The 20,887-nt window shown below is 44.5% G+C and overlaps 1 protein-coding gene across 1 annotated transcript in view; it reads left to right on the forward strand.

The window, feature by feature from the left end:
• hpse2 (heparanase 2) overlaps positions 1–12,866 on the forward strand; it is a gene marked incomplete at both ends in the record, with an annotated part of 232,999 nt that extends 220,133 nt beyond the window's left edge. Inside the window, one exon of the mRNA XM_084321875.1 lies at positions 12,704–12,866. Within this exon, the coding sequence (XP_084178001.1) occupies positions 12,704–12,866 (163 nt within the window). The remainder of the gene's footprint in view (positions 1–12,703) is intronic.
• Positions 12,867–20,887: the final 8,021 nt, after the last annotated feature.

Raw genomic sequence — 20,887 nt, forward strand, 5'->3', positions numbered from 1 at the left:
GTGAAGCCATATGTTCAATCTGTGTAGGGACAATTCACTGTTCTCTGATATTTCAGCAAACACCCCCGATGTTGCTGTTGTTAATGAGAATAACAGAGAGGGTCTCATCCTAGAAGTTGGCTGCACGTTTGACTACAGTAGAGGAAGCCTTTACAACCAAAATGTTAAAGTATCAATTGTTAGAGCATACCATATCACAACTCGGCTACAACTGTAAACTTTTAGTCTTCATATTTGGAAGCCAGGGTCATGTTCATAAGTTGGGTGTTAGAGGCCTTCAGATGGCCGGTCTTCCGAAGAGAAGAGCCAAACAATTAGCAAGATATTGCTCAGTGTCAGCAATTATTGGCAGCCGCGCAATTTGGAGAAGACGCTGCTATCTGTATCCATGAGCTGTGTGTTGATTCCTCATCCATGTGTGTGTGTAACTTTGGTTGCGGTTGTCAATTTGGGCACGAATGTATCAGAATAATAATATTTGTGTCCTTTAAACATTGTCTTTATGTGGACATAAATAAAGATTCTAAATGTGTGTGCGTGCGCATGTGCACGCATCAGGTCTTAATTCCGACCCAGTCCTGGTCTTACATACTGTACAACATAACAGCGTGAGGAAGGTCTGTGGTATCAGAAGAGGATTATGTGGTAATGAATTTGCGTGTGAGGAGCTAAATTATGGTTCTGTTTCAGACCTCACTTCTGGCAATTTGGAGAGACTTTCGTTAAGGTTTTAGCAACACTGCTTATTTACTGCATATTTACCGCATACATACGGTATATCCATATCTGTATGAATATACCTGCATATAATCCTCCTATATACCTACCTACTACACCTGCAGATAACCCATATAACTCTGTATGATAGCATGTACAATAATGCTGTATATACCATATATATATTTATATTTACTGCATATATACATGTATTTATCCATATCTGTCTGAATATACCTGCATATAATCCTCCTATATACCTACTTATACACCTGCAGATAACCCATATAACTCTGTATGATCTTGGTTGCAATTCTGTCCTCTCTGCTCGCAAAGGTACTATGAGGTCAGGTCCTTTCAATACATCTGAATGTGATTATAGCCAGGGGGTGCACTCTGATACAGAACACTCAAGCAAAATGTGTAATACCAGCACACGTCATGATTCATTTATGGTATGGCATCTGAGTCCAGCTCCCGAGGTTAAAACATTAATCAGCAACTTCCTGTCACCGTGAACAGATGAAGACGGAGCACTTTCACTCAGTTTCACTCAGTTTCATTGAGTTTCATTGAGTTTCAAGTTTCATTGAGTTTCACTCAGTTTCATTGAGTTTCAAGTTTCATTGAGTTTCACTCAGTTTCATTGAGTTTTGCTTCATTTCCCAAGAACCCTTGTTTGACAATTTTTTATGGTTTGCCCTGGGTTTGCCCTGGGTGGGAGGTTCAAAGGGTCAAAGTGGGTATAAAACAGGAGGGAAGACTGTCAAGTTTTAAACTGTGGATACCAAACAGAGAAGGTAAAGACGACTTTGAACTGTTGAACAGTAATCCAGAACCATTTTATTGCACTGTAAAATATATATATTTTTTTAATCTATTATATTCTACAATTGTATTGCACTGCACTATTGCACTATTTTATTCTATTCTATTTTATCTTACTCTTTTTATTATTGTCTATTTAAAACTGAATCAAACCATAAACAAGGTGGCCTGTTGGGATGTTAGATCCTAATGTAAAAAACTGTGATTTTATGTCTGCACTTTATGTGCTCATTTTATGCCTGTCTTTTTTCTGTTGTGAAGCACTTTGAGCTGCAGTTTCTGTATGAAAGGTGCTATACAAATAAAGTTTATTATTATTATTATTATTATTATTATTATTATTATTATTATTATTATTATTATTATTATTATTATTATTATTATTATTATTATTATTATTATTATTATTATTATTATTATTATTATTATTATTATTATAGGAGGATGGCAGCATTTCAACAGGGGGCGCCATACCATAATTTTAAAGCCTATATGGGAAAGTGGAAAGTTTTGCCCTCTGGAATAGGTTAGGCTGCGTCAGTGGACTTAATAAATTAGCCCCTTCATCTGGAATGCCACTGTTTTTGCAGGAAAGCGTTTCTCTTCTCAATTACGTTAATGGAAAATCATAATTATGTGTTTTTGTTCTCATAGAATTGTTTCAAAATAGTTTTGGGGATATTTCTTCTTCTATTCACCCTATTCATCACTCTGAGTCTGCTGATGTGGCATGGTTTTGGCAGTGCGGGTAAAGGCTTATTTCGCGAGAGGGTGCTCATTAGTGTTAGATTTAAAGCCTCAAACTATAGTGCCAAATTCCTTCCACTCAGCAGGCCTCTGTGTGGCAGAAGTAGACCCATTCTCCTATGCTAGAGAGTTGAAAGACTGTTTAGCAGGCTGTGATGTACAGGCGTAGAGACAGCTACAGTATGCATGACGTAGAGCGTCTTTAGGAGCAGGGGAACAAACTACATGAAGTACTGTAAGTAGTATTTATTCATGTTTATTCATTATTATTAATATATATATATTTACTCATATTTTCTGTTTTCCAGCTCTGAAAAAATCAAATGAATTGATATTAGATTAGATTGGATTAGATTAAAATGTATTGTCATTATACCGCATGAGTAGGCTACAGTACAACGAAAAGAAGTTTGGACTCTGGTTGGATGTCAAACTTCTTTTCGTTGTACTGTACTTGTGCTGTATAATGACAATAAATGAGAATCTAATCTAATATCAATTCATTTAATTTGTATGGTTTTTTGTAACTGGTGACATGAAACAAAATGGGGGATAGGAGCACCGGGGTATATGAGATTATTAAGGTATATTTACAACAGACAGGTCACATCTAACATTTGCATATTGCTGCATTGTAATAGCACTGCACATTTGTTACAGTGGCGCCCCCAAGTGTACAACTACAGAAGCTTAGAAAGCAGGAAGTGCATAATAAGGGGTTGTCTTTGTTTTCTTTTTGAAGATATGGTCCTACAGGCTATAGGCCCTCTATACCCTTATCCTCATAAAAACCCTCACCGTCTCATAAGGACATTGAGGACGTTCTGGGGACACATTTAGGAAACAAGGAGCTCTGTCCATGGGTCCACAACTGTGGGCACGGACTGCTGCCAATTGCTGGAGAACTAATGGCTGGTGAACTTGAGAACTGTTAGGACTGTCTTAATAATAAACACTGCACGGACTCTGGTTCAGCCTGTTACTATGGTTTGGGCCGGGATTTATTGTCATTATACAGCACAAGTACAGTACAACAAAAATAAGTTTGGCATCCAACCAGAGTGTAAATGTAACAGTAAAGTGCAATAGTAATATACAATGTACAGGTGATTAAACTGAGTATAAAATATATAGATTAGTACTACTGAGTAATAGTGCTAATCAGATGCATGTACAGAGTTGTATTATGTAATATGTACAGTGATACAGGTATAAAGACACTATGGTAGTAAGTCATACTAGCCAGCAGTGTAACTAGTAAGAGTAGGTAAGGGATATGCACAGATATAGATATAGTATCTACAGATATTTAAAAAGGATTATGCAAGTATGTACAGTAGGGATGGGTACCGAATTAGGTAATTTTAAGGGTACCGACCAAATCACGTCGGTACTACCGAGTACCGAATGACGTGAGATCCGCCGGTGCCACATTAGTGTTTTTTTTATACTTACATTTATTTTTTTCGCCGACATCAATGTTTAGTTTACCGCGAAAACCTATGAAGTGTGCCGCACGTTCACGTCAACGTTCACACGCACAATACACGCTTACCTAGGATTTGACTTGATTCAACAACAAAGCAGTCGGGGCAATGGCAAGCCGAAAACGGTCGCAAGTGTTGTTACTCTTTACAAAGCTAGATGCAGACAACGCTTGCTGCAATATTATAATATGATAATAAATTATTTGAAGTTTGGATTTTTTTTTTACAACTGAGATCAAGATACAAGCTACAAGAGTTTTATTTGTCACGGCATACAGGTATACAGTGAAATGCGGGGGGTCTCGCCCGCAACGATGTGCATAATACAAGTAATAATAATAAGAGTCCAACCAATAGAGCGACATAGTGCAATAAACAAGTAAACAAAGTAGGCATATCGGTATCTGTACATGAGCTATTTACAGAGCATGGTAGGACATGCTAGGTCCTGTGGCAGTGCAGTACACATAGTACTCGTACACGGAGGTCTCGTAGTGGTGACCGGAGTGCCGGACGTCCCGCGATGATGTCGGGGAGTTCGCGACCCTCTCTGCGCCACCCCCTATCTCCCTGTCTCCGGCTGTCCCTGAGCAATGACCGGAGTGTTGAATGTCCCGTGATTAAGACGGGGAGGACGCGACCCTCTTTGCGCCGCCCCTGTGCCTCAAATAGATTCGCTATCAGCTCTATCTTCAATCTTTCAAAATGTTCAGTTGCTATCGCTATCAGCTCTATCTTTAATCTTTCAAAATGTTCAGTTGCTATTGCATGCACTCATCTGTGTTTCACTACACACTTGAGTGCATGCTTACCAACTGTTAGTCTGCAACACTACTATCACCGACATCTAAGAAGGGAGATCCCCCCTTGAATGGCCCTTCTAAGGTTTCTCTCCTCCACACTGCCTGTGGAGCATTTTTCCCTATTGTTAGGTTTTAGTGAGTTTTTCCTTACCTTCGCGTGGGGTATGTCTGGGAGTGCTTGCATTCTTTCATTTATTTGCATTTATTTTAAATTTGTTGGACCTTATGGTGTTCTTGTTCTGTTCTTGACTTATTGTTATGTTTTCTTCTTGACTTGTTTAAAGAAGACTTGTACGGCCCATGGGGACATTAACGTGTGTTGTCGGGCCTTATAAATAAATGTGATTTGATTTGATTTGATTTACACTGTTAGCTACGGATGAGGCATTGGGTCTTTATGTACACTGCTATACAATGCTATATTATTACGATCTCAAGCTATACTATTCTTAAAGTGATCTTTCCTTCTGTAAAGTGTCCGTAGTGTGAGTGTGTGCAGCATGAGTGTGCGTGTGCTCATGTTAAAGTGGCTGCTAGTGTGTGAGCCGCGTGTACAGTGTGTGTTGTGTGTGTGCTCATGTGTGCTTGTGCGTGGAGAGTGTTCAAGGCTCTGATGGCCTGGGGGAAGAAGCTGAGCCTAAGTCTCTCTGTCCTCGTTACTAGGTAGATTACATTTTTAGAGACTAAAGTATCGAAAAAAGATACCGTTATTACATATCCTACCTTTATTTGTATAGCCCCTTTCATACAAGAATTGCAGCCCCCAAGTGCTTCACAGCAGGAATGTAGACATAAAATAGACATAGGCATACAATCTGCATAGAATTGGTATAAATATAGATAGGCATAAAATGAGCAAAGAATTGACATAAAATGAGCAGAGAATTGATTAGATAAAAGCAATGCATAAAGTGCAGACACATAATGAGTATAAATTAGACAATAATCATAAAATAACAACACGTTATCACAACTGACCTGCGCTACGTGTCCTATCAATCGAAACACTGTGTCCATTAGCTGTGCTCTATGTCACTTCGACACCACATACGCTCGGATCTCAGTCACAAATTGATCAATAATTTGCTATGAATCAAAATACTGTATCCCTTGGCTGTATGCTCTGTTTCTTCAACACCACATAATGTACTGTACGCTGTATAGTTCGAGATGCAGTATGTAGGAATTGCATTTGTGTGTGTGTGTGTGTGTGTGTGTGTGTGTGTGTGTGTGTGTGTGTGTGTGTGTGTGTGTGTGTGTGTGTGTGTGTGTGTGTGTGTGTGTGTGTGTATGTGTGTGTGTGTGTGTGTGTGTGTGTGTGTGTGTGTGTGTGTGTGTGTGCACTAAAAACAAGATTACAAACATCACAAAACAAACTGGTCAGACTACTGCTTGACCTTACTCCTAGAACCCACCTCACCCCTGCCCATTTTGACAACCTAGGATGGCTTAGAGTAGACGACGGAGTACAGCAACTTGCAATGGGCCTGGTCTACAAGATACACTACACCACTAAGGTACCCTGGTACATGTCGAAATACTTCCCAAAGGTCAGTGAATACCACGACCACAACATCAGAGGGAGCTGCACAAATCATGTTCAACCCAGATTCGGCTCAAACAAGGGACTAAACACGTTTTGCAATTATGCCACATCAATGTGGAACGCCCTACCCACAGCTGTAAAAAAATTTGAATCCCTACCCACCTTCGAAACCGCTCTCAAAGAGCACCTGCGGGAGGCTGCAATTCGAAACTGGCCCCCGTAAATGTCCAAACCCCCCCTCCCTATGCGTGCACCTTGCACCCCCTCCCCCCACCCACCCCCTCCCCCCCACCCACCCCCTCCCAAGGTACAGTCTCCTCCCCCTCGTATGTATATATTTTCTGTTAGGATATGTTTAACAGTACTGTATATTTGCATATCTTGTATGTCACAAATGTAACAGTACTGTATATCTGTATGTCATGTATGTCATAAATGTCATGATAAGATTAGATTAGATGATTCGATTTTTATATCTGTATACCTGTATGTTGTGTATGTCATAAATGTCATTATGAATTGAAAATGGGGAACCCTGATGTAAACAAGACGAAAGTCTTTCTCTGGTCTGCATCCCCTTAACAATTGTGTGTATTGAGCTGTACTGTACTGTACCCATTCTGCAATTAGTTAATAAAAAATGTCAATCAATCAATCAAATGGTTATTGAACCACCCCACGCCATGTGTAGCAGGGTGGATTATCCCTGCTTTATGGGAGTGGTTGTACACGGCCACCTGGTAGCGGGATGCAGCAGAGCTGAGTCTAGCTGGATCCCCGACTCTAGTCCAGGACTGTCAAAATGGAGGTCGAGCAGCAGGAGCGGATGGGGCCTAGGATTCACTGACCTAGGGATGGTACTCTGGTCCTTCTTGCCCTCCAGGGCGATCAGCAGTAGCTCCCCACACACCCCCACTTCCCTCAATATTTCCTGAGCCCTCCCACACCTGACGGCAGTAAGATGGATAATGTTTGCGCTCCCCAAAGCAGTACCCTTCCTTAATGACCTGTAGAGACCTTTAACAACGAACTATAGGCAGGGGTGGGGAAAGGGTTAAATAATAATGAGCATTACCCGGGCAGAAAAGGGTTAAGACACGGACTCAGTAACACAGTGCTCCCATTCAGTGTTTGTTTAGTGATGGCGATTCAAGTTACACTTGATTACAGTCTGATACAAGTTACAATTACGCCCTGGCCACCTAGTGCTCTCGCTCTGTAACACAGACTAAAGTGCTTCCCACACTGGGCTAGACACAGTAACAAGACCTTCCCTTTAAGGGTTTATATATACTGTTCCACTACTCCATAGGTGGGGAGAGAGGGGAGGGATAAAGGGATTACTGAATGGGAATTTTATAAAGGAACACACATATTATTACACTCAAAAGAAATTAACAGTGGGCCCACATTTAGCAAATAAAGTCCTATCTAAAGCCGACTTGAAATGTTTGGGGCGCCCCTATACACTGCTCTCCAGTGCCCGTTCAAAGCTGACGGGCCCAATCTTAGCACCACTAGTCCGGATGCTAAGATGGCAGATCCCGCGATAACAGCCAGCGGGGCGGAGTAGACGCTGGGGCAGGTGATGCTGGGCAACGGCTTGGAGAGGCTGGAGAAGCGTGCAGTGTAGTGGCGTCCTCTGCTGGGCTGCTGAGGTGGGCCGGCGCACGTGCTAAACTGTGGTACTCGCCTAAACACAGCTAAACTGTGGGTCGTGTTGAACCCTCCTGCTATGATGCCTATAAACAACTAACGCAAGGTGGCTAATGTCTACCACCTGCTCTTCGGCGCTGCTTGCCTGTTGATTCCTTCACAGTGTCTCTGGCACATGAACCAAACGCTAAGCTACCGCAGATATTTCTAGGATAACCCGTTGTGTAACTGAGTTTATCCTGCGCATTAATCAAACGCTCAACTACCGCTTGTATTTCTGGAATAACCCGTTTTGTAGCTGAGTCTATTCCTCGCACGCTCGCTCGCTGGTGCTCCTGTGATAGACGTCCTCTCTCCTCGGTGTAGAACGTCCAAGAGGAAGTCCTTCTCTGGTGCACTTGGCGTTGAACTCATTCTTCCTCGTCTGATGTCCTTCCTGCCCAGCGACCACCACCGCCGCCTGCCAGCACCTGTAGTACTGTCTCGCTATGAAACGTCAATGTTTTGAAGGAGGAGAATCAAAGAGCAGCAAGTTAATAGTCAATGTCAGGGAGGGGTGATCAAAGAGAACCGCACGTTAATTGTCCATGTCCAGGAGGGATGATCAAGAGCGGTCAACTGGTTACAACGTCCTTGTGAACACAGGGAATGCAAAAGATTAACGTTAGCCACCCTGAATAGTAGCCAGACATATTCAGGGGGCTACATTTCCCCCTACTTTAAACTTGCAAAGTCCTCTGCAAGTTACACAAGTGAAACACCAGTTTAATACACACATGTAGACACCCTAGACCAACAGTTTCACACACTCGTTCATGAATTGCAAACACTGTTCAACGAATACACTCTTCAGCACGTAGTCCTGGCGATACCGGGCGGGTAGCCGACCTCTGGTGCTCCTCTGGGGCCGGGTTGGTCCGACCCCTCCCATGTACGACTACGTGTCAGACTCGTCTGTTCCTGCCGACAGGTCATCGGCCGCGGCCTCGCCTTCCGGGGCCACAGGTTGGTCGCCCACAGCGCCCTCCTCGCCTCCGTCTTCGCCGTCCTCTCTTGAGGGGTCCAACTCCACCTCTCCTCCCCCGTCAGGCACGACCCCAACGACGGCCCGAGGGGACCTGGGTGGGTCACACGCCCTGGGACGCGGTTCCCGAGGACAATAGATGGCTCCTCCCATGTCTGTCTCAGACGAGCTCCGCGAGTGCGTAAGAGCCCTCCGGGGGACCCGTGCACGCCTCTCCCGATCGGACGCCGGAAAGGAACAGGGCTTGAGCTGGTCCCGATGTACAGTCCTCTCTGGGCCCCCTCCTTCGGGCCGGACAGTGAACACCGGCGTCCCCTCGTGGCTCTGTGCAACCACCAGATAGGGCGTAGGCTCCCACTTGTCCTGTATCTTATTATGACCCCTGGGTCGGTGGTTGCGCAGCAGGACCCGGTCTCCAGCCCTCACGAGCGCACCTCTGGACTTTCGGTCATATATCCGCTTGCGTCTGTGAGACGCGTGCTTCGCCGTGGCTCCCGCGGCCTCCGCGGCAACCTTCAGTCGCTCGTGGTGTCCCTGGACCCATTCGTCCAAGTTCTCCGCATCGCCGTCCACGGCATCCTTGCCTCCCAGTACGTCCCTGGGCATCCTTGCGTCCCTCCCGAAGAGCAAGTAGAAGGGGGAGTACCCCGTGGAGGAGTGCACGTGGCAGTTGTACGTAAGTACCAACTCTGGCAGGTGTTCTTTCCAGTCTCGCTTCTTGTCCGCGGGCAAGCTACGCAGCATATCGTGCATGGTCCGGTTGAACATTTCGCACTGGCTGTTCCCCTGGGGGTGGTAGGGTGTAGTACAGCTTTTCGAGATCCCGTAGAGCCTACAGAGTTCTTTGATGACGCTAGACTCGAAATGTCGCCCTTGGTCGGCATGGAGCCGGGCAGGGCAGCCGTAATACACAAACCAATGCCGGATGATCGCGGCGGCGGTGGTCTTGGCGGTCTGATCTTTGGTTGGGATGGCGATGGTGAATCGGGTAAACATATCGGTCAACACCAGAACGTTCTCATAGCCACCCGTCGACATCTCCAACAGGGTAAAGTCCATGGCTAGGACTTCCATGGGCGCCATTACGTTGGTGCAGGTCATCTGGGCCTGGGACTTAGGGAATACGTCCCGGGCCAGTGCACACCGCTTGCACTGTTGTACCCAGCTATTCACCTCCTCTGCCATTCCGATCCAGAAGTAACTTCGCCTCATCAGGTCTATAGTCCCCCGCCTACCGAAGTGTCCCCCGTAGTCGTGCTGGGTCTCATAGATATGTCGCCGCAGGACCGTCGGCACCACCAGTTGCAGGACCTTTTCCCCGTTACAGGGGTCGCTGACGCATCGAAACAGTACTTGTTTGTGTAGACGGAACCGCTCCCATTGCCCGTATAACTTGCGGAGACCTGGGTCCACAACATGCAACTTACCATATGGATAAGATAAGATATTCCTTTATTGAATCTTGGGGAAATTCGGGTGACATAGCAGCATGGGGGAGGGGGGAGGGGAGGTACAGGTATGAGCAGGGTAATAGTAGAAAGACATAAATATAGGCAATAAAATAACATCTGAATATAAAAATATGAGAAGAAATAAACAGTGTAAACTATATAATCAAAGATAAACGGCAGATGAGGGTCTGTATGCCCTATTGGTTATATTACAGATCCAGCACTGAAAAAATCAAACCACTCCATGGGCCAAACTGATTTTGTGACTCCTATTGTTCTGGACCGGGCCAGATTTCACACCTCCACTGCCTCCCACAGTGTATCGGGTTGGGGAGACTTTTTCATCATAAACTTTTATTCGTCCCAAACGCCCCAGCTCCATCCGATTCCTTAGCTTTTTTCACACTGTTTACTTATCATGCATTACAACACTACTATAGGGGCAGTACCCCAAGTCAGACTGCCCCAAACCCACTTATTAAAAATGATCTTGGGGAGGCGGTTAGGTGGCCGAACGGAGATTGCGTTCGTCACCAACCCCGGAGCTGTGAGCTGGATTCGCCTGTTCGAATCCAGCTCACAGCTCCGGGGTTGTCACCAGCTTGGCTGGCCGTCTGCACTAATACAATTGGCTGTATTAGAGGGTGGGAGAAGCTGGCGGGGTGGGTCGGGGTCGTTGTAAACAGCGACTCCTACAGTTCGGTCGGGGCGCCTGCTAAGCGCGGATAGGACTTGAGGGGGATAGTGTGGTCCTCCCACACGCTACGCCCTCTCGATGAGAATCCGCGCTGCCAGGTGAAAAGAAGCGGTGATTGGCTGGACGTGTGTCGGAGGAAGCACGTGGTAGCCTCCACTCTCCCAGATGATCTGACTGTGGGGGGTAAGTGCGCAGCGACCAGGAAGGGACTGGGAATTGGCATACGACTAACATTGGGATGGGAGAAAATCGGAGGAAAAATGGAGGGGGAAAAAGATAAAAAAAATAAAAATAAAAAAATGATCTTGGGGGTCTGAGGGCAGTAGCCCCCGACCCCCTCCCGGGGGGAGCACTTAAGTTAAGTACCCTCCCTTTGTTCTTTTTGGGGTCAGCTCAGTCACCCCCGAAATATAACACCTGAGTGCTAGTTCTAAAGTGGTAGAAGGGTGGCAGAGGCGCAGCAGAAGGGAACTGAACCTGAAGTGGTTCATCTGTATGTTACAGTAAATATAGGCAATAAGGTATTTGAATCTGAATATATATAATACTATACCCCTTCAACTCCCACCATACTCGCTCAGATTACCCAGCTCTTTGTGTCAGAATTCAAACTAAATGTTAAAAAAAAGGTTGCCTACTGCAGGTTTAAAGCTCAGAGGATGCTTATTTATATTATAAATATGGTGGGGGGTAGGAGGACCACCACCACACAGCCAAACAGATAGTTTCTAGCTTTAAACCGTGTTGCATGAATTCTTTACCCATAGAAGACTGTATTGAACTGTACTGAAGATACATCAATATAAATAACAAGGTACATCAACACGCCATGTCCGATTGTTCCAAAACCACATAGTGTACCTTTAATGAGACATTTCATGGACTTTTAACTTGAATCCTATCGTTCTGTTGTGAGGAGGACATGTGATGTGACATCAAAACTTACCAACGTGCTCGACAGCTTGGCCACACATTTGATATATAGATTCTAAAATAAATATAATTTCACGGCACCTACCTTTCGACGTTAAACAGCATCTACGCAAAATGGAGAGTGGCCGAAATTTGGCCAGGGCGTTTCCCAGTCAAACAGAGTGGCCGTGATTGGCCTACGTTCCGTTATATGTCCAATTGTCACAAAAGACTGATAGGATTCAGGAAAGAAATCTGTGAAATGACCCTTTAATGAATCAACAACCCATGACTGGTAGGCCCTCTCTGATGGAGAGGCGCAACAAACACTGGTATTTGTTCATTTTTAAGGCCCTTATTGGTAAGCTATCTCCTTATACTACATCATTATTGGAATGGAATTTTGGAACCTATGGAACCCGTTCTAGTGACTGGCTGATCCCTAACCCCAGAGTTTTCTCTGAACAGGGTAAATCTGCCTTTCATTATGATGCCCCTCTAGCTCATAGAACTCCCACCGTCCTCAAAGCTTGGGATTCTCCCCTCTGTTGCAGTTTAAAACCTTGATCCCCAACCTTTGTCAATCAAGTTGTACATGTTTTAATTAATTTGTTATCTTTACTTTTGCCTCGTCTTGTTGTCTTATTGTTGTGATTTTATATGCTGTGTGATTTTATATGCTTTTTTGCTCCATTCTGTATGTACACTGGACGTGACTGTAAATTATGGAAATTAGTAGTACTAATGAGGTTAAATAAAGGTTTAAAATTAAAATGACCTACAAGGGTAGGAAAGGTGTCCCGGTCCACTGACTGCCTTGTCTTTGTCTTCACAGGCATGTCCAGCTGAATGGAGAGAAACTGTTCATGGTGGACAAAGAGACATTCCCAGAGTTGAAGCCCAGGACGCTCAGGGCTGGACGGACAATAGCCATGCCCCCCATGACCATAGGCTTCTACGTCATCAAGAACATCAACGCATACGCCTGCAGAAGATAATATTGACCCTCCTTTGAACAATCAACCTGAACTCTGCAGTTCCCCTCCTGAACACTGTTGACCCCCATCTGCATTCACTCACACATTCCCCAAACCTCCACGTACAAACAATATCTCTCCAGTGGCAGAATCGACACATAAACAAGGTTGATTTCTTGAGTCCTTGATTTACGTGAGATCACCACTCTGCTATTCTTTACTTTCAGCGGTATCATCCTTGGTGGCAAGGATCCTGGAAGTAAAGAGACTCTCCGGTAGCCGAAAGGAGGCTATATACCAGCTTTGGGCTGGGGGGACTTGAGAGGGGCAAGTGCCACCATCTGTTCTAAAAGTGTCCTTGAGCAAGGCACTGAACCCAGGTACGCGCCAGGGGGGCGCTGCACTGTGGGCAACCCTGCGCTCTGACCTCTGACCTGAAGAAATGCACGTGTGTTGGGCTACTGTGTGTGTGTGTGTGTGTGTGTGTGTAATGTATGTGTATCTTAAGAGGGATATGTGAAAAGACAAATTCCAATTGACCCATCGCAAACCCCGCCCTCTTTTCTTGATCCTCCAATCAAAACTGTCGCTTCCCTCAGATGAACTTTGTAGCGGCTGTGATCGGAGGATCAAGAAAAGTGGGCGGGGTGCGAGATAGTTTATTTACTTTGTATGACACGCCCAAAAAAAGAAGAAGCCTGCCTTATACCTTATAACCTAAACAACCCCCCCCCCCCCCCCCCCCTGAACCCCATTCCGTGGTCCTACACAGAAAGGTTTGCCCTTTGTACATTAAAAGGGGTTGCACTGAACACCTTTCAATCCGGAGCTACTCCACATTTGCTATTACAAGACTTGTATGGACAGTAATGTTTTTAGCATCGTTTTGTACTTTTTATGAAGTTTGAAGTTTTGTTTGCGACAGGGAGGGTCGCCCTGCATCCTCTTCTTCGCAGACAGCGTGGATGGGTCACATCTATGTCTGCCAAGGACACTCTCGTCTGTCTCGTATAGAATCCCACTGACTGACGGACACAAAAGAATCGAGAGAAATCGTTTGAAAAGCATTGTATAAACAAGTCAACTCTGGTTGCACTTGATGTGATCCACGTGTTTGGTCAAGTCTGGGCTAATCAAATCTGTGTGTGTGTGTGTGTGTGTGTGTGTGTGTGTGTGTGTGTGTGTGTGTGTGTGTGTGTGTGTGTGTGTGTGTGTGTGTGTGTGTGTGTGTGTGTGTGTGTGTGTGTGTGTGTGTGTGTGTGTGTGTGTGTGTGTGTGTGTGTGTGTGTGTGTGTGTGTGTGTGTGTGTGTGTGTGTGTGTGTGTGTGTGTGTGTGTGTGTGTGTGTGTGTGTGTGTGTGTGTGTGTGTGTGTGTGTGTGTGTGTGTGTGTGTGTGTGTGTGTGTGTGTGTGTGTGTGTGTGTGTGTGTGTGTGTGTGTGTGTGTGTGTGTGTGTGTGTGTGTGTGTGTGTGTGTGTGTGTGTGTGTGTGTGTGTGTGTGTGTGTGTGTGTGTGTGTGTGTGTGTGTGTGTGTGTGTGTGTGTGTGTGTGTGTGTGTGTGTGTGTGTGTGTGTGTGTGTGTGTGTGTGTGTGTGTGTGTGTGTGTGTGTGTCTGTGTGTTACGGATAATGCTACTGATCTGTCTGTCTAGTCCTCTTCCTCCATGCTGCTGAGAGGATATCCAGCGTCTTGCTTTCCGGGACGTCTCAGTTTACACCACCAGCCCATATCTATAAAGGCTGAGAGAGAGAGAGAGAGAGAGAGAGAGAGAGAGAGAGAGAGAGAGAGAGAGAGAGAGAGAGCGAGAGAGAGAGAGAGAGAGAGATTTTAATTTTTTTTTTGTATACGTTGTTTTTTGTGTGCATTTTGTATCAACCATTGTTTTTATCTGGGCATTTGTGTTTTGACGTCGAAGGACAGAGTCGGAGGGTATCCTGTGTCACCGTTGTTGTTCTCCAGCGATGCATGAAGGCGGAACGATGTGAATCTGTCCACAACCCACCCTCTCAAAGAGCTGAAGCGGGGATGAGGGTCTGGGAAAACGGATCAGCGATCGCCCTTTTACAAGCAAACGTGGATCATGCGTTGTTTTGTAAAAAAAAAAATATCTAAATAAATAAATAGAAAATCACAGGTTTGTTTTAACCTTCTTGGAGTACCAGGTGGGTGGGGCTTGCCATAGAGGGCCAGAAAGTTTAGATTTGATTTTCCCAATTTAGATTTAGGTTTCTGTGATCGGCAACTTAACTTGCTCTTGTACTCCTGGTGTGGTAGACGCCATCCAAGTATGTTAACCCTTTCACTACCACGTCTGTAGTGTGGTAGTGAAAGGGTTAACCTTCTGTAGTGTAGTAGTGAAAAGGTTAACCTTTTGTCATGTGGCAGTGAAAGGGTTAACCTTCTGTATTGTCGCAGTGAAAGGGTTAACCATTTGGTAGTGTAGTAGTGAAAGGGTTAAAACAAAGGAATCATTTGCAGGTGGTATTTGACCCATGGAGGAAACCAAGACATGAGCTCCAGCATCCCTAGTTTGTCTCACTATCTGTCCTGTGTGATTCTATGTTTAACCATCTTCTTATGCTGCTAGCTTTTTTTTTATTATTATTATTATTATTATTATTATTATTATTATTATTATTATTATTATTATTATTATTATTATTATTATTATTATTATTATTATTATTATTATTATTATTATTATTATTATTATTATTATTATTATTATTATTATTATTATTATTATTATTATTATTATTATTATTATTATTATTATTATTATTATTATTATTATTATTATTATTATTATTATAAACGTACACACATATTTTACATATTTTTTTACAGATTGGCCTATCATCACAAAATATAATGTACATAAAAGGCGTGTTTTAAGATGAGAAATGCGTGCTTGAAGTGTTTATATACATATACACCTAATTTATATGAGTTCATACTTGCATGATCATTATTTCTATAACGCGGATCACTGTTCTAGACAATTCAGTGGTACTGACACCAAGACTCAAATCAAAAGTACAAATTATGTCGTCACTTTACTTTCCCCCTCACAGAATGACAACGACAAATGACGTAGGCATTTCGTGTTTCGCAGAGTGAAAGGCGAACGACTTCTGGACCATAGATATAACACTAGATGGCTCAAGGCGGAGTCTCCAGCGTAGTTCACGGGTGGCCATCTTGCTTCGGTGGACTATTCTGTTAAAGTGAATAATCTGCACAAACAGTTTGGTTTATTACAAATGTTATTAACGTGGCTATGATTCTTGCTTGGAAGAATTTGTATTAAATTTTTTTATATGAAAGTCCATTATAGGGGGAGCTCCAGTAGCTCACCACGTACCGCGAGTGCTATTTCAGCGCCGTGGACAACCGCGCTCGCGCGGATCTGGGGCTGAGCGCGTTCGAATCCCGGACGGCAGCCGTGCCTTTCCCAGAGTGTCTTTCCCCCCATCTGAACCCTTTCAGCCTGCTTCTGTCGGTCGAACTTGACCAAGTATGAATGCGACGAAAAAGCGATAAACGCTAAAAAGAACCAGCTGACTGGTCAAAGTAAAAAAAAAATAAAAAAGTCCATTATAAGTATGCAGTATGATAACTACATCTCTGGCGTTTTTAAGAAACCAAACGGTGTAAAATGTAGCAAGCTATGGTTATTTCAATAGTACATGCACTATAGACATTCATGTTATGAGTGGGCGTGCTGCCCTGCAGCAAGATGGCCGCCTTTTGGCAACGTCGGTCTCCGTTGGCCAGCAGCGTGGGTGAGTCATCTAGTGTTTATATAATATCTATGTTATGGTAACGGTTCATTCTCGAAGACACTCTGACGTCACGAGACCGCCGCCATCTTGGTATGAGGGTAACAAACGGATTTCTACCATCAAATGCATGCGTTGAGCTCAGTTTTTATTACATGTTTTATCACATTCTTGTTAATTTCATAACATTTTCATGCGATTTGTTTTGAAAATATTGAGGCCAACATGGCATTTCACTATTTCGAAAGCCTTTCTGGTGATTCTAAGGCGAGATATGAGTCAAAGAAGCTCCCGCTGATTGTGGTCGTGGTAGCTACATGCTAAGCTAACATTAATTACATCATATCGAACCGATAGGAGCTTATCTTATCTAATCTTACATGGTGGTACCACGTGTGCCACTACCCGATCAAACATCCGCGTAAGATTAGATAAGATAAGCTCCTATCGGTTCGATATGATATAATTAACGTTAGCTCAGCATGTAGCTATTAGTCTAGGTTAACGTAGCTAACGTTAGCTGCCAGCCACTTTTTCCTCCGTGATTGTATAAAACTTGCGATTTAGATTTCTGTTTTTGTCATTATACAACGCGTAACACAGCAGCTCTTTGGCATTGTGAAGGACTGAAGAAAATTCCGCTTGATTGTCTTTAATTTGCCGCTTTAACGATCTGTTTCTCCACTAAATGAAGCGTACACAATGTACCAGGCGGGACAGTTTCCCCCCACGCTGCAGTTGCGTAGCAACAACAGACAGGAAGTTGACTTCGAGAATAGACTACTACACTTCTGCATTACATGGAGCTTGTGAGGGGGAGGGGGGAATAGAGCGCGGGGGATAAAATGAATAAATGTTGATTCGAGCCTTCACGTGATTGTAGCTATGGCCGTACATAAATTCACGCCCCCCACCCCTCTCTCCCATGAGCTCAAAATACCGGAAGTGTTGCCGTGGTCTATAGTCGTCGTCATGGCGACGGACTTCACTTCAGCTTCGCTCCCTTACATTTTCACAGAGTTGTTTACTCCATTATCCAAGTAATAATAATAACTTTAATAATTAAGTGAATATTATTATTATTATCCAAGTGACCGAAACCACTGACTGGGTTGAAAGCATCAGTGGTTTCCACCTTCGTGGGATATTTGTGGTGGTGGCAGGCTGGCCAGCACGGGCAGTGGTGGCAGGCTGGCCAGCACGGGCAGGATACTCAGCCAAGCAGTGGAAAAGTGTGTGTGTGTGCGTGCGTGTGTGTGTGTGTGTGTGTGTGTGTGTGTGTGTGTGTGTGTGTGTGTGTGTGTGTGTGTGTGTGTGTGTGTGTGTGTGTGTGTGTGTGTGTGCGCGCGTGTGTGTGTGTGCGTGTGTGTGGGCGTGTGTGCGCGTGTGTGCGTGCGTGCGTATGTATTGTAAATTATGTTTTTGTATTAGTTTGGGAAATCTATTTGCGGTGGGCCCGCCTGGACCTCCACAAACACATGAGGTGTGGGAAACACGTGATTCGTTTGTGTTTGTTTTGTTTAAGTGTTTTAATTAGTGATCAGTAGAAAAGCATTCAAGCCGTGTTGTATGACGACTATTATTTTCTTTTCTTCTGAATGGGTTTATCCTTCATGTAGAGGTGTTCATATTTCTGTTTTTTTAAGAGAGCATTATTTTATTGTATAAACTGTGCGGTTGAATATTATGTTTTTGTAAAGGAATTGTTTACAGTGATAATAAAAAAAGAAAAAAAAATTACTTTCGAGAACTTAACCGTTTGTGGTTTGTCTTTCTTATGTCCACAGTAGCTAAGTGGAATCTACACAAGTTCCCTAGTGTTATGGGCTGTAATACAGCAGACATAAGCCAAAAAGGAGATCAGCCGGTCTCAAACATACAAACTTGCAAACTGCATGTGAAAGGAGATTTAGGAGTCAATTGGTTGTGAATAAATAGAACAATCAGTATCAACTGTTCTAGTAACGTTGCTGGATTCCCTGGTGGTGCCGAGGACGAGCGCCTGGCACATGGTTAGGGAGGCAGAAACAGCGAAACAAAGAGATGAAAGGATATGATTTATAAGCACAAAGACAATGAGAAGTAACCTACAACAGCAGGAGACAATAAATACTGTCTGATCTGCCCCCCCCCCCCCCTCCCTTTTGGAAACAGACGGACTTTAAATCCTGCCACTCCGGGTCACTGTGTCCTACGGATGCACATTGTCGCCCGTACTTCAAGACCCAACATTACACACAATGTTGCACATTCTATTTTTCTCCCTTCCCCAATTTCTATTGTCCAATTCTACCCTCCCCTGTCTCGAACGCTGTTAGGCCATGCCTCCCACTGGTCGGCTGCAATGTGGACGAAGCCTTGCATCACGTGTCCCCTCCGGTACACGAGGAGGCAGCCGTCGCATCTTTTCACCTGCACAGTGCGATCTCTCAGCGGCGAGGGTCTGCGTGGGAGGGACACGCCGCCCCCGTTGCTTCCTGATTCTGCTGCGCAGGCGCACCAACCGACCTGTGGGAGTCGCTGTCCACAACGTCCGATCCCCACCCACCAGCTTCCCACCCCTAACACTGCCAATTGCATTAGTTGAACGACCAGCCAAGCTGGTAGCAATGCCGAGAGCTGGGCTCGAACCCAGCATCTCCTGCATTAGTGGCGAGCGCCTTGCTCACTGCGCCACTTAGCCGCCCACACGCATACACACTTAAGCTTGAATGCAACATACACATACAACATGGAAACATAATATTGTATTCATAAACAGGACAAAGGTTCAGAATGTATTTCTCTTCATACACATGCACACACACACGCACATACACACACGCCCACACGCACATACACACACGCCCACACATACAGATGGAGCACTTCAGATTCAGTTCCCTTCTGCTGCTCTTCTGCCACTTTAGAACTAGCACTCAGGTGTTATATTTCGGGGGCTGGTGGCTGAGTTGGCCCTGGCTCCCAAAGTGAACAAAGGGAGGGTACTTAACTACTGCCCTCAGACCCCCAAGAGAATTTTTAATAAGTGGGTTCGGGGCAGTCTGACTTGGGCTACTGCCCATATATTAGTGTTGCAATGAATGATAAGTAAACAGTGAAAAAAGCTAAGGAATCGGATGGGACGAATACAAATTTAAGATGAAAAAGTCTCCCCAGCCGGATACACTGTGGGAGGCAGTGGAGGTGTGAAATCTGGCCCGGTCCAGAACAATAGGAGTCACAAAATCAGTTTGGCCCGTGGAGTGGTGGAGGAGCAGTAGAGGTTTGATTCTTCAGTGCTGGATCTGTAAACACACACACACACACACACACACACACACACACACACACACACACACACACACACACACACACACACACACACACACACACACACACACACACACACACACACACACACACACACACACACACACACACACACACACACACACACACACACACAGAATGGTACACTCTGTGGCCCCAGATGTAAAGGCAGCTGGAGTGAGCCTTTGTAGTGGGAGTGTGCTGTCTTGTCACTGCACGAGATAACTGGTGATGGGAACCATGCGGCTGTGCTGGGATCAGATCTAGACAGACAGACCAAACCCAAGTCTAGTGACTGACTGATCCAGAGACGTCTGAGATCTGGCTCATTAGAATGATCTGGAGGGGAATCAGAAGTTAGGTCAGGATCACTTCACTTTAAATTCAATCAGTTCCAAATGTCACCAGAAGTCAGGACAGACGAAACCCGCCCAATTTTCCGCCGTTGACTGAAAACACACTTCTTCAATCAATAAACTACTACAAAAAACAACTACTAACCTTCGTACTGTCTTTTACTATTATGCACTTTTCTACTAAGGAATCTAACTTGTCTATGCTACTACCTACTATGCTAATATGTCTACACTACTATGCACTCAAGACTGTAGCACTCAAGTTTGACACTGTTTGACGAACAATGTTACTGACCCTTAGCTGCCAGAGTACCCTTCCTGCTGACTTGTATGCTTTTACCAACGCATTTGTGTTTCCGGGTTCCCGTTTTGCGCTCTGATTGGCCACTGACCTACACGCGTACGTCCCCCTCGCTATCGCCTTTGGGGCGTGAGATATGAAGACAGATTTGCCTGGGTATAGGAAGGAAGTACCATACGAGCCGCAAATTGAACATGCAGTGAGTCTGCGACAACAACCCAATAATAAACACTCGAAACAGCTATTACCAGAAGAATGTACAAATGTAAACATGAATAACATAGTTGGGCTC

Source organism: Notolepis coatsorum (genome assembly GCF_963971535.1).
Source record: "Notolepis coatsorum genome assembly, chromosome: 9".
In the NCBI taxonomy this organism is placed as follows: Eukaryota; Metazoa; Chordata; class Actinopteri; order Aulopiformes; family Paralepididae; genus Notolepis; species Notolepis coatsorum.